Source organism: Andrographis paniculata, unplaced genomic scaffold (assembly GCF_009805555.1).
Source record: "Andrographis paniculata isolate CXL003 unplaced genomic scaffold, ASM980555v1 Contig34END, whole genome shotgun sequence".
Lineage (NCBI taxonomy): Eukaryota > Viridiplantae > Streptophyta > Magnoliopsida > Lamiales > Acanthaceae > Andrographis > Andrographis paniculata.
In genome coordinates this window covers 1,201,998-1,217,985 of record NW_026137567.1, presented here as the reverse complement: position 1 = coordinate 1,217,985, position 15,988 = coordinate 1,201,998, and the positions used below count along the sequence as shown (strand labels likewise).

The window sequence follows — 15,988 nt, the reverse complement described above, 5'->3', positions numbered from 1 at the left end:
CTTTTTGAACAATGGTTTTTGAGGTTCTATCTTCCTATTATTTTTTCCCAGATCCTGATGCCGACCTTCCAAGCCCTATTGGACGTATTCCGACGATGTTTATTGCTGCGGGAAATAATTCAGTATCAATCTTCATTTTAGTCTTCTCGGTCAGCCGCTAGCGGTCTTCCTTGATGACTTCCCTCTGGGATTCAGCCATAAAAGCCTCATTTGGTTTATCTTTGGTTTCGGAAGCTTCTTCCAGGGAATGAGCAGGGTGGTTCCCGCTTTGAAAATTATGATTCTGGGCTGCTTATGCCTCTTTTATGAGCTATTCGGCCTTCATAGCTTTGGACGTTAGCTTCCGGAAGTGATGGTACTCTTGGAGGGCCAATTTATCACGCAGCTGATGCGTCATGTTGTCAATTGCTATGTTCACCACCTGGTTCTCCGGTATGCAAACTTCGCACCTACTTTCCGACCTCCTGAAGCATTCCAAAAACTATTTCACAGATTCGTCACTACTCTGACGTAAATTTGTCAAATTGGAGACGATCACTTCTGGAAGAGGGTTTTAAAAGCGCTCGTGGAAGACCCTCTCTATGTCTGCCATGTGTGGATGGAATTTGGAGGTAGCAAAGTGTACCACAAAAAATCTAGACCTTTCAAAGACAATGAAGAAAGCTGTAGTTTGTACCAATTATTGTTCCCGTACTCTCCTCCGCATATAGCCGTAAATCGGCTAACATGCTCGACGATGGAGCGGGAATCTTCCTCTGAAAATAGCGTGAATTCGGGGATTCTAGCGCACAACGGGTGATCCAAAGGAATATACTCCGGAAAAGGCCTTTGGTAGTGTGGCCTTGCCGGTAAGCGGATGAGATCACCATAAACTCTCCAAATTGCCTCATCCATCGCTTGAGAATTTATAATTGCATGCGGTGGTGGCAGCCCCTAGGCTATTCAGGAGTTGCTTGAACGGGCGGCGGATTGAGCACTGTAGGCTGTGGGAAGGCCCGATGAACAGGTCTCCATTGTGGGAAACAAACTCGGGAGCCTTCCGCAGCCTCTCTGAAGATTGGAACCTATTGGAATAGTGGATTTGCAGGGTCTGTTTGGGCAGAAAATTCGTAGTGTTGTTGTACCCCATAATCAGCAGCGAATCGACCTTCCCCAGCACCTCCCTGCCCCCCAGTGTATCAAGATAGTGTTGGGACTGGTCCCTGGTTCCCAAGTCATTCCAGAAGGCTTTGGGACCAAGGAAGGTGTTGGAATTGCTGTCCGCCCTGCCCCCATGCATTGAAAGTCTCTTATCCGGCCATTGGGTTTCTTCGAAGGCCCGAAGTGGGGACTGGGTTGCTGAACATAGTTCCAGCAAATAGAGGATTATTTTGCCCCTGTGGTGCTAATGTGACAGACCCGAAGGTCATCCCAAGTTCGTCAGTTGGAGGCGGCCTAAATGAGGCCTACCCGGATGACGCCCGAGATTCTCAGACCTTTTGGGTGGTTATTGGAGGTCCTCTAGATCCGGTATCCCTACCAAAGATAGAGACATGACCAGATTTGAGCATTTGGAATGTCGGATATTCTGCGAAGCTGGTTGTAAGGCCCGCAGGAGGTCAAATATCTAGCTGGCTGGAATTGACCTTCCGGGCCTTACTTTTTTGAGTTTCTTCCTCTATAAGCAGCACAAACTCGTACCGAATGGCGAGTTTCAGAACATCGTCAATGTATCGTGATAGTTTTAGGGCGGATCAGTGAAGGGACGAACGAATTTCCCAATGGATCTGCTCCTGAAGGACGCTGGCTGGAAGGTTAATGATCTGGTCTGGCCTTCCAGCAGCTGCAGAAACCTCGTCGCGTGGGGCAGCTTCCTGCGCAGGGCGCGATGACGAATCGCCGACGATTCTTTTGTTTTTAAACATCTCTGCAGTCGGCAGCGGCATCAATTTTCTTCCGAAGTTGCATGCAAAAGTCGCAAGACATCGGTGTCCCACTGAGCTTGCCAATTCTGTTGTTGTAAAAAATCGCCACCTACAGCTTAATCGGAAAAGCATGTCGGAATTGATTTGCTCGAAGAGTTCCCCGGCCTCCTCAAGAAAGGATCCGGGTATCTCACGATGATCAAAAAATTAATGTAAAAAGAAAGCAGAATAAACAAGAACAAAGCTGGAAAAAGAAGAAGGAAATTGTATATTAATTTAAAGCAAAGCTGAAAAAATCTAGAAAAAATACAAGAAAAGTTACGCAGATAAAATAAATTAAAGAAGAAGATGGTGATTTGATGTTTTGTGGCGTGTTCTAATATGCTCCTGATCTTTAATATTGTTTGTTATTTTTTGAATTATTTAGATAAAATTTTATCCCTAATTATCCTCGACAACTCCAACCTCATTTTCAACCGCTTCCTTGACACATTCTTATCCAATTCACAGGCTGATCTTCTGCGGGCAGCTGCACAGGCTGGGCGCTCGGCCAATCCATCTGGGCCCTATCGGCTTTGGGCCTCCGGTTGCTAGAAATAAGCTGGACCGGTCCAATTGGACACTGCTATCTTTGTCTTTGGGTTGCACAATGATCTGGGCAGCTTTGGGTTCTTTCAGCTGGGCCGCGAACCTCCATTCTGGATTGTGCCTGTACTGGGTCGGCCCTATTAATTATTTGGGTGTGTACAACTTCAATTATGAATTTGATGTTGTTCTATCTTTGGTGCACATTTATATCAAATTGAAACCCATAGAGAGCTCATATACCTATCCATTTTTGTGATAATTTAGTTCTTTTTGGTTGCATCATGGCTATGTAAGTAGTTATGTTGTTAACTTCTTTTTACGTTGATGATAACTTATCAGTCTATCATTCGGAGCAATTTGCAATATGCAGCCTTAAGTGCTTTGAGAAGACTTACTCTAGATCCAAGGAAATCTTGTGTTTCTTCACCGTGTTGTACAAGGGTTAGCCACTTGCCTTCTTTGATGCTTTTATTATGTGGACTCATGGAATGCGAGCATAGCTAATGTAATAGTCATGTTATAGTTTTCATGGTATCTAATATTGTGCTTCTCTTCAAACCTGATCAGTTTAGTGATTGTCTTTGCCATGTTTATTATCTAATATTATACATGTTTGTTATTTAATGTAAAAATGTTCAACATGTAAGTTCACTGGTATTAAATTTCTAAATTATATGTTATTGCAATCTAGAAATATTCCTTATGGTCATTGTGTATTGATTATCATTGTCCATTTAAAACTCTCAACTTAGAATTTTCCTGAGTCTCATTTTTTTCTGAAACATTTTGTTATCTATTTCATAGAGGTCTTATATGTCCCATGGATATGATTTGTTTTGGAACTTGACAAACCACCCAATGACTTTAGACAATGCGTGACTGAGATATTTTTGCTGGAAGAATCATAGAGACACATATGACACGTTTCTTAGTAATTATAAATGTAACTCATTAAGATAGCTAAGTCTTTTTAGGTTCACAAAGAATAATATATTCTAGCAAGTTGATTATGGGGCTGTTATTAAATCAATTTGTTTGACATCATTGGAAAAATTGATATAATGAATAATATAATATCCTTTCTTCCAATGATGACACAAAATAGATAATTGATCAAGGATAACTAATGACTCATGTGTCACTATCTAATTTTAAACTTCAGTCACTGTGCTATCATCAATTCTATGTAATTCAAATTTCTATGCACACATAGGCCACACACACTACTACATTTTCACTCTTAGTTGTATACATGCTTAAAAAATTAATCACTCTTCCTGTATATTTTTTCATTATGCAACTATTATATTAATATAATATTATCTATAAATGCAATATAAATACAAAATCAAATCAACACATGCAAATTTGATATTATTTTTTTTTTACCAGACAATAAATACACCCCTCTTCATACAATCAAGAAGTTTTCAAATTTTCGGTCCCGTAAGGGATAGCCTGGTGGTGTAGGGGTTGGATTTGTGACTGTGAGGTCATGGGTTCAAACTCCTGACGCCTCAGGTCACCTGCCACATATGGTTCACCTAGTGTGACTTTCCCTAAAAATCTTATACGATTGATCCACTAAAGATCCCTATGCAGTTGCAATGGCATTAGGTAAATGTGATTAGTTTGAAGTTTAACCAATTCTCTAAAACTTACTAGTGGTAAAGTTTTTAATATTTGATAGTGCCCTTATTGAACTTTCAGTAGTGTTTTAGGTACTTTTGTGATAATTAAGTAGAGCATGCTTTGATTATTGTCAAGTTTATTTCTGTCTTTCTGTTTATATTAGGATTTTGTAGATATTTTTATTTGTGAATTGTTGTTCTGTTTCATTTTTTCTTCTTTTTAAATTACTCTCTACAGATGTTTGAAAGAAATTGTCAGCTAGGTCAAGATAAATGATTCAAATAGATTGTTAAAACTAAATGTCCATACCCATACACAAATAGTGCAATGGCTTTCTCCTTAATTGAACGTAAATGGAAAAGGGGATTCATTTTTTTTCAAATTAAAAAATAATTGATTGGGTAATGAATTCTCTATTGTGAATGCCTTCTAGTGCAACCATGAATCATCTAGACCATCTGAAAGGTATAATGATGTTCGATAATCCCAACATAGTTGTGTAAAAATATCTTATTGAAATTAAATTTTGTACAAAAATCTATTTTTATACCATATTAATTTTTAGAGGCAACTTTTTTATTGTCTTAAGAGAGAAAGCAACTAATTTTATTTAACACTTTAATTGAGAATTAGTTCTTGGCATAAGATGCTTAAGAACAGAATTAATTTTAGTAGCACTATGGTACTATGTCCATGCAGTTGGTTGTCTTAGGTTGAGGTAAATTTATTTATATTTCTTTCTCTTGCTTTTTTGCTATTTGCAGGGACACATGCGCAACCTTGTGGTACGACCTATATTCACCTGTGATTCACCTGCATACTAAATGTAATTTGTATTTTTATTAGTTGTATTTTTTTATATTTATGTTGTAGATCCTAGAAAGTTCATTTACGCATTAAGGAAAAATTTTGTTTTACATTGTTTTTTTTTTTTTTTTTTCTCATTTGAAGTACCCAAATATCTATCAAAATGTCTTATTTTTCCTCATTTGAAGTACCAAAATAACTATAAAAATGTAAATATATTCTGTACACAAGTACCAAATTATCGTTTTTCATCTTTGTGCTTTAGTATATCTTTATTTCTTTTGGGGAAATTTCATTATGATACAAACTATTATTTATCATCTACTCTTTATTATTTTTTTAAATTTTTGTTGCTGTTGAGGAAACTATTATATGTTCATAAGCTCGATTATTTTTGGTGCCGTCGGGAGAAATCAAGACTTTTTCTTTCTCGAAATCCGACTGCACTTTTAATCTTGTCAAGAACAAATGTATATATATTTATGTATATTTATCGTTGTATGGTATTTAAATTCGATTTAGAAATCATGAGTTTTCAAATTATATATTAGGTTTTAATTTATGGTTTGGAAGAGTGATTACAAGATTGGATGAATTTTTGTATAATGGGGCTAGCACCATTATGTTTTAAATAAGAAAAAAGTATTCGATGAATAATAGTGAATAATGGGGTTTAGTAAAATGTGTTGTAAAGTATAAAGAAAGACGATTGTAGATTACTTTTATCAATTACAAAGATTTCGGTAATATTTTGGTTTTACTTTGGAGATTTCAATGGTTGATTGTCATAGAACTGATGAAGAATTTTTGCTTATGCAATAAATATTATTTCAAAAGCGAATAACTTAGACATAAAAACTCCAGTAAGAGTTTGGATGTATGATAGGATGCACAAGGGTATTTTAAATAGAGATTTTACTAATGGGATTAACGATTTTTTGAATTATTGCATGAACAACCCATATATTGATAAGATTAACAATATTATACATTATACGTGCAAACATTGTAAGAATACAATATTTCTAGCAATAGATGATGTCAAATACCATATGTATTTAAACATCATACAAATTATGAGTGTAGGGTCTCGAGAAATGGGGCACATATGGGCAGACGCATACGAGGCACCATGGCAGAAAGAATTATTGCAGCACGAAGGCAGCCCGACTGAAAGTAAGTTAATCAATTGATAATCTTTTAAATACTTTTCATTTGATACAAACTACTTATATACAATATATTTTATTTACGATTTCTAGGAAGGCATGAATGTCATCAAGGAGGGGATGTCTTAATCTGGCGTTACACAATATAGCCGTGATGATGCCTTACTTCTTTGGTGCATCGGAATAAGGAGAAGAGAATATTTGGACTTGGGTCACTAACATCAACAGTGTCACCAAATCTCAATTCATTCACGAGTGATGGTTGTACGACTAACGTTCCAATGACTGACAGTCGGCTAGCGCGCTTGGAGAAACAGTTTGATCATTTTGAGAATTAGGCCCTAATGATCATGCAGCAGCTTGAGAGGATGAACGCCCGACCGGACCGCCATGACCCCGATGACAATTAAGTGCACCACATATTTGTTGATTTTGGTACTAAGTATTTAAACTTTAATATTGTACGGATTCTACTATTTCAAATATACGGTTATGTTTACTAGTTTTTGTGATATCTATCAATAACGGAACTATGCTTATAAATATCGTGTGATTCGATTGTAGTTTGTTTATTGGATATTTGGCTTGGTGCGATATAATTTATGGTTCGATTTATGTTGTCGTAATATATAGTTTGGAACAAGTATGGATAAATTGAAATATAAATTTTCTAGGGAGTCGAGAAAATTACTCACGGAATTACTCATGAGAATTATTCTATCTTAAACATCACATTGACATGTTATGAGAGAAAATTCTGTGAGTATTTCCGTGAATAAATTACTCACGGAAATACTCATGTAATCATTTTGTCGCAAATAAGGGAGTTTGTTGATTTTTGCTCACGGAATTACTTACATAATTTGTTATGTAAGTAAATTTACTTACAGAAAAATTCTGTGACTAATTACATGAAGAATTACTTACGAGGTATTTACTAACAGAATACTCACAGAAAAAATTCCGTGAGTAATTCACCTCAACATGTATGGGACGCTCGTGAAAGACTGGATTGGTAGCAATATGAATTGCACTTGTATTGTCTGCATGAAAAGGTTTGGGATCAAATTGAGGAAAGCCAAGCCCAATCAACAAACCTCTAAGCCATATGATTTTAGAACAAGCTGGAGACATTGCATGATATTCAGATTCGGTAGAAGATTTGGAAAGTCAATCCTATTTGTTATTCTTCAATGAGATCAAGGCATCCCCGTGAAACATACACCAACATATGACTGAGTGATGTGTATCCAGACAAACAGCCCAATCAACATCACAATAGGCAGAAAGACGTATAGAAGACTCACTAGAAAATAATATGATAAGAGGTCCCACGAGAGATTCCTTAGAATGCGACAAACTGCAACCAGGTGCATATGTCAAGGGGAATGCATGAATAGACTCACTAATTGAACCAAAAAAGATATGTCTAGTCTAGTAATAGTTAAGTAGTTAAGGCTCTCTACTAGTTGTTGATACAAAGATGGATCATAAAGAAGTTCACCCTCGTCCCTATAATACTTGACATTTATCTCTAGGAGAGTATCAACCACAGAAGAATCTTACAATCCAGCTAGAGAAATTAAATCATAAATATACTTATGTTGAGATTAGAAAATACCAGATGAAGTAGAGTAAATTTTCAGCTTCCAGAAATATGTAAGAGTGTCAACATCTTTCATGTGAAATGAGTCTCGAAGGTGCTATTAAGGTTTAGAGATTAATATAGAATTTTTTCCGGTGATCACAATATCATCAACATATAAAAAAAGAAGGAAAATCCCCATAGATGTCTTATGAAGAAATAAAGAAAAGTCATATTGGCTTTGTACAAATTAAAATTGTCATATCGAACAAAACTTCTCAAAGCATGCACGGGGGGTTTTCTTTAATCCATACAAGGAACGTTCAACTTAAAAATATCCTCCTTGAGATCATCATGAAGAAAGGTATTTTCTACATTTATTTGCTGAAGCGCCAACCACGAAAAGCTGCAATTGCAAGAATTGTTTGCACAGTAGTCGTTTTAGCCATAAGAGCATATGTCTTCTCATAGTCCACCTCATATTCTTACAGGTTACCAAGAGGAACCAATCGAGCTTAATATCATTCTTCAGTCCCATTGGAATGTATTTTCATTGGGTACATCTATTTACACCCGATGGGAATGATAGTAGGTAGACATGGAACAATATTCCAAGTGTGATTATCTTGAAGAGTGATATGTTACGATTTGATGATGTTCAAAGTTAAAGTAGGGAATTTCTTATGAACTTCTTGGATGGAATATGTATTTATAGACATGTTTAGATATAAACGGTGAAAATGAAGTTGTAGACCCTACATCGCTATATCTCAATTATTTATATTTTTTAACTGGTGAGTTTACAGATCGAATACATATATTTTAAGTTGCGAAATTTTAATCAAGAATTGAAATACTGGTGACTAATCGAAGTTTTGGGAGATTTAAAAATATATTTAAGATACAAAAAATGATATGTGTATAATATGAAAATAGTGCCGTGTGTGTTCGTGTAGTAACTCCAAAAACTTCGTCAAATAAAAAATCTCTTTAACTGGTGAATGTTCGGGTCGAACTCAGGGAATATAAGAATATCCTATATTTAATTAGAAAAAGTGCAATGAGTTAATACAATCGAAGAACTGAAAAGAAAAAAAATTGCAGAAATTAAATCTAACTAAAAAGCGATAAAATATACTTATCTCGAAAAGGATGGAGCGAGGCGTCTGTGTGTGACTTTTGCATTCCTTAATGGCTAGATTTCCATGGATGAAATGAACAGGATGACAGTGGTGTGACAGTAAAAAATATATGTATAATTTTAGGGCGGCTCGGAGGAAAGAGCGTGATCACATTTGCTTGCTTAAGCCGATTCTCGACTCGGTTGGTACTTGACTTTAGGAGATTTATAACGAGGCTTCAGCGACACCCGGAGAAGAATATTATTTGAAAGAAAAGCCGATGTCACCGGACATTTCATTGGCCCAATAGACCAACGTCTATGCCCCATGAATTATTCTTCCAACCGTTTCACTAGTGGCTCTACTCCTCGGATACCTTTCTTTAATCGGGATTAAATTTAGAACAACAACTAAACAGGTCGACAAGACTCTAGCGTACTTAGTTTCTATGAACCGCCTAATATTTATTAATGAATACGACAAGGCTAAGTAAAGTGCAGGAATTTAATGGGGCAGTTGAGAGAAAATGTTGTGCACTAAATGCAGCAGCTGGGGTGCAAGGGACAAATTTAATGCTGGCTGGTGCAGTAAATGCGCCGTTGACCAGCGAAAATAAATGCAACCAAGAATTCAGTGCAACCGCCTTTTGCTGCTTTCCGTGCAAAGTTAATGTGCCGTTGACCAGCCCCCTCTCGCTTCCGAGCTCGCACACTTTCCGCTTCGGTCATGAATTTTGCGTTCATAAATGTGCCGTTGACCAGCCCCCTCTCGCTTCCGAGCTCTCACACTTTCCGCTTCGGTCATGAATTCCGCGCTCACTGTTTTCTGCACTGCCGTAACTCGCTTTCCGTGCAGCCACCGCATGCTTTTCGTGCAGCCGTCAGCTGCCGCTTGAGTCACCTCCATGCAGGTATTTCCGCACAGCCGCCGCTCGCTTTCAGCACTCGCTTACTTCTATGCACCCGCCACTGGAATTCCGCGCCAGTGTTGACTGTTTACTTTGGTGCATCGACTTTTTGCGTTGACCGTTGACTGGTGCTCCAGCAGTATTTTTCACTCCCGAAGCCATTTTTTCGCTTTTTGAGGCCAATTTTGGGTTCGCAGACCAATTTTCAAGCATAATTTCACCTGCATAAATAATAAACACCTTACAAATACACTTACTTAATAAAATTAATTTAGCCAAAATTAAATACTTAAATAGCACATAAATAATATCTAAAAATATAATTTAATAAACACATCAATTAATTTAATTTATACACGAAATAAATTATAAATTACACATAAAAACTAATAAATTAATATTTTACACACAAGATATAATAAATACAATTATTGAAATAAATTAATATAAATAATACCCAAATTCGATATAAATAAATAATTAATTAATTAAATATAAGCTATAAAATATAACAAAATCAACAGTTATCAAACTCCTCACACTTAACCTTTATTTGTCTTTGAATAAATTCAATTAGTGAAATTAAATAAAGTATTTTCTAAACAATGACTCAATATTGTCGGCAATATCAACGGTGGTGTGTAAACGAATCTTAGCTAATGTTCAGATCCTTAAGCCATTTACATGATAGTTCATCTACAAAGATTCTAAATTATGTCTCCTAAAATATTTTCAAATTCAGAGTAGCTTTTAGAGATGATGCGTTGACTCAAAGCTTTTAAATAAACTTCCATAATAAATGATATGGTACAATAATTTAAAAGTCAAGGTAGTCCAGTAGACTTTGCTATGGATAATAAATTAATTTCAATATTTTTGCGTCGATTATTTTATTTGATTTTTTGCCAAGTCAAGTCGCATATAAAGATAATCGGCATCCTCCTGACACTATTCGTTCGTCAATCCCATTTTTAAGGAAACTTAATCTATCATCTCCGCTAACAAGCACAGTTAAATAGACGAAAGTTCTAAAAATTAAATGAAGTATGGAACAAATGAAACGAAGGGGATATTAACCAACTTTATCAAAATCCCAATTTATACTTATACTAAAAAAAATTTCAATTATTGAAAAGATTCGAATTCAAACTCAAATTAAGCACAATAGAGATCGATTGACTCGAGAAAATAACATATTTTACGGCTAACCTTGTTTTAAATTAAATATTATAAATATAATAATATAAAATAATTTAATTCTAACATAAATTATACTTCAATAAATTACACAATAAATTAATCAACAACAATAAATTAATCGACATAAATTAAAAAATATAATTAAAAATAAATATGAATAATTTAAGCCAAAATAAATTAATTCTACATAAATTAATTAACACACATTATTTATTGCGGCTCAATGACAACAACCGAATTTCGGAGGATTACATATCAAACTAAACTAGATAAACAAATATGTATTAAGTGCTATTAGATAAATCATAATTAATATATTTTTAAAGATAATAAAAGAATTCATTTAATTTTATGTTTAAAGTAAACTATAATATAATTTTATATTCATTTATATCCTTAATTACCCTAATTAAGGGTAGTGAAAATTTAATAATTTTGGAATGCAATTTTTATTATTTTTATAATTAAAATAATTATATTCATAATCAATAAAATTTAAAATACCTAATTATATTCTGTAATATTAATGTATATATAAAACCCCAGCAAATCTCATAATTTTATAATTTTTTTTTCATTTTTAATTCTTAAATTTTTTAGAAATTAATGTAATATTTTTAAAATTTTCACTTATACCCGTAATTAATGAATAATGAAATTTTACTAATTTTTCAGTATAATTATATATTAATTGATATAATTAATGAAATTATAATTAATAAATAAATTTATTAAAAGTTAAAAAGTATTATTATTATTATATAAATGAAATCGGTGAGGTCCACTCCACCCTATATTTTAATTTTTTTAAATATTTTAAATAGAATAAAATTATAATTAACATATTTTTAAATTTAATAAAAAATTAAATTTTAATTTTATAATTAAATTAAATTATAATATAATTTATGTTTATTTATACCCCTAATTAAAAGTAATAAAAATTTAATAATTTTGAAATATAATTTTTATTATTATCTATATATAAAACACATAACTATTTTTTTTGTCTCTCTTTTTTTTTTCTAATAAATTAAATACTCACCATTAATAAAATTATAATTAACATACTTAATAATATTATAATTAGGAAAAAAATCAATTTTGGTCCCAATATAATCAAAATTAATCAATTTTGGTCCCCATATAACCAAAATTTATCAATTTTGGTCCCAATATAAAAAATTCATCAATTTTGGTCCCAATATAAACAATTTCAATCAATTTTGGTCTCATTATAAACAATTTTTATCAATTTTGGTCCCACCGTTAAAAACTAACGGAAATTGCTGACGTAGACATGACGGAGGTGACGTAGCAGTTGACCTGGAAAGTATACGGCCATGTACAATTATACACGGCCATGTTGTTACATGGCCATGTATATTTCAGTGTATAATTATACATGGCCATGTTGTTACACGGCCATGTACAATTATACACGGCCATGTTGTTACATGACCATGTATATTTCAGTGTATAATTATACATGACCATGTTGTTACACGGCCGTGTATCTTTCTGTTTCGGTCTAGAATTTTATTTTTTTGTTATATTTTTAAATTTTTTTTCTAATTTAGAATTGTTGATATAGTTAAAATGGAAAAAAATAATAATAATTATCATAATATAATTAAAATATATCAATTTTAATTCAAATATAAGTATTTATTGAGTATGTTCTTTTGGAAGATTTTGTCTAAAATTCTACTATTTAGCAAAAATTTTCTCTTACAAACATCCAATTAATGTATTGAAATTTTTGCTAAATAGTATAATTTTAGACAAAATCTTCCAAAAGAACATACTCGATAAATACTTATATTTAAACTAAAATTGATATATTTTAATTATATTATGATTATTATTATTATTTTCCATTTTAACTATATCAACTATTCTAAATTAAAAAAAAAAATTAAAATTTTAAACTGAAACAGAAAGATACACGGCCGTGTAGAATTATACATGGCCGTGTAACAACATGGTCATGTATATTTATAAACTGAAATATACATGGTCATGTAACAGCATGGCCGTGTATAATTGTACATGGCCGTGTAACAACATGACCATGTATAATTATACACTGAAATATACATGGCCCTGTAACATGGCCGTGTATAATTGTACATGGCCGTGTAACAACATAACCATGTATAATTATACAGTGAAATATACATGGTCATGTAACAACATGGTCGTGTATAATTGAACATGGCCGTGTACTTTCCAGGTCAACTGCCACGTCACCTCCGTCATGTCCATGTCAGCAATTTCCGTTAGTTTTTTAACGGTGGGACCAAAATTGATAAAAATTGTTTATAATGAGACCAAAATTGATTGAAATTGTTTATATTGTGACCAAAATTGATGAGTTTTTTATATTGGGACCAAAATTGATAAATTTTGGTTATATTGGGACCAAAATTGATGAATTTTTTATATTTGGACCAAAATTGATTAATTCTGATTATATTGAGACCAAAATTGAATTTTTTTTTCTTATAATTAATACAATTAATAAATATTCTGATAATTAAAAGAATTGATAATATTATTAGTGTTATACGTATAACATATACGTATAAGTATCGTGGACGCTTTTGTATAATTCCATAGTCCTACTACACGTTTACTACGTTGCACTATTTGTAACCATAAATCAATTATAACACTACCTATAAATAGGGGTGATTGTGAATGAAGAGATATAATTACTGCTCTCCTCTAATTTTTCTCTTTCCTATCTATACCTATACATGCAAAACATATATATAATATATAATATATACATAATATTTACCTTACATACACACACCCACACGTATATATATATATATATAATAATATCTATCTTATATTTATATACTGCAAACACATCTACATTTATATACTTTATATTATATATTATATATCATATATATATATATATATAAAATAATGGTTAGCGGTAGAAATAATTAATATTTCTATTGGTTAATTCTATATTAATATTACAACACGTTATCAGCACGATTATATATTTTAATTTCCGCAAGGTAATATTTCATATTTTATCTTTTTATTATGACTAACCTTGCCAAACAGGAATTTCTCTCTCTTCTCGTTTCTGGCCAAAATTATATGGTATGGGCTCGCGATGTTAAAATGCATCTGGCATCAATGGGCTTGGAAAATACCATTGCCCGGGATAAAAACTCCCCGAGCCAAGATCGTGCAAAGGCCATGATCTTTTTGTGCCATCACATTGATGAAGCACTGAAAATGCAGTATGTCACGCTGGAATCCCCGCTTGAATTGTGGGAGAAATTAAAAGAAGATACGATCATTTGATGCTGACATTGTTGCCAAGGGCACGAAGCGAATGGCAAAGCCTACGGCTTCAGGACTTTAAAACAGTCCAAGATATAATTCTGTCATGTTTAAAATAACATCACAGCTGCGCCACTGTGGCGAAAATGTATCTGAATCTTATATGATGGAGAAAACTTTCTCCACTTTTCATGCCTCTAACATGGTTTTGCAGCAGCAGTATCGCGAAAGAGGCTTCCAGAAATATTCTGAGTTGATCACCTGTCTTTTGCTGGCCGAACAAAATAATGAATTGTTGTTGAAAAATCACGAATCTCGGCCGACAGGTGCAAATCCATTTCCAGAAGCAAATGCGATACAGCCGGAAAATCCGATGCGTGGTCGTGGGCAAGTCAGAAATCAAAGAATTGATCACGATCGAAATCAGAATCCCGGACGGGGCCGGGCAAACGCATACAGTCACAATAATTATCAAAATAGGCCCCAATATGTGCCAAATCGGAATGACAGAGGGCCGTACAGACCTCAACAGAGGATCAACACCGGGAGAAACAGAAATAATGACGAGGAATGCACCCGGTGTGGAATCAAAGGTCATTGGGCCCATGTTTGTCGCACGGCCAGTCACTTGGCTGAATTGTATCGGGCCTCAAAAGAAAGACAGGGAAGGATTGCCCCCGAAACAAATCACGCTGCCCACGATGACACATTTGACGATGTGATGAATGAAAATATCACGCACCTGGATGCCGATGATCTGCTTGACATAGCTGACGATGTTAAATAATAAAATGATGTTGTATCTATTTTGTTATTTTGATGCTTTTTGCCCCCTTTTTGTATTACCCCTATAATATAAGTCTATTTTGATTATGTTACTAATACATGTCTTTTATTATTTTGACCTTCTTGCAAAGATATGGATGCCAAATATTTTGGAGCCGATGACAATATATGCCTTATCTACAGTGCTACGACTCACAGCATTCTGAAAAACAAATGTTATTTCTCCCACCTGAATATGGGAAAGACCACAATTGTTACTATCAGTGGTGCATCGAAAATGATTGAAGGCTCAGGAAAAGCTATTGTATATCTCCCAAAAGGGACAAAAATGGCAATTGAAAATGCATTGTTCTTGAGCAAAGCTCGAAGGAATTTACTGAGCTTCAGTGATATTCGGAAAAATGGGTATCACATTGAAACATTGAATGAGGCAGAAAATGAGTATCTTCTGATAACTCAGGTTGTGAATGGCAAAAGAATTGTGAAAGAAAAATTGTCATCATTTTCTTCCAGATTATACTACTAAAAAATCAGTGCCATTGAAACATATCACCTAGTAGACCAAATGGCTACTAGCGAATTTAAAACTTTGCATGATCAACTTGGGCATCCTGGCAATGTAATGCTAAAGCGAATTGTTGAAAATTCAAATGACCACTCATTGAAAAAGAAAAATATTTTGAATTCGAATGAATTTACTTGTGCTGCCTGTTCCCAAGGGAAGTTAATAATCAGGCCATCTCCAACAAAGGTTGGATTTGAATCCCCAGCTTTTTTGGAAAGAATTCAGGGTGATATTTGTGGACCAATAGATCCACCGTGTGGACCTTTCAAGTACTTTATGGTACTAATCAACGCGTCAACGCGATGGTCACACGTATGCCTGTTATCTACTCACACTCTAGCTTTCGCTAGACTACTTGCACAAATAATTAAATTGCGAGCACAATTTCCAGATCACCCAATAAAGAAAA

The 15,988-nt window shown here is 33.9% G+C and overlaps 1 protein-coding gene across 1 annotated transcript; it reads left to right on the top strand.

The window, feature by feature from the left end:
• Positions 1–14,085: 14,085 nt before the first annotated feature.
• On the top strand, positions 14,086–15,015 carry LOC127248868 (uncharacterized). Its single transcript, XM_051271416.1, has one exon. It carries the CDS (start codon positions 14,335–14,337, stop codon positions 15,013–15,015), a length of 681 nt encoding a protein of 226 aa, XP_051127373.1. The 5' UTR covers positions 14,086–14,334.
• Positions 15,016–15,988: the final 973 nt, after the last annotated feature.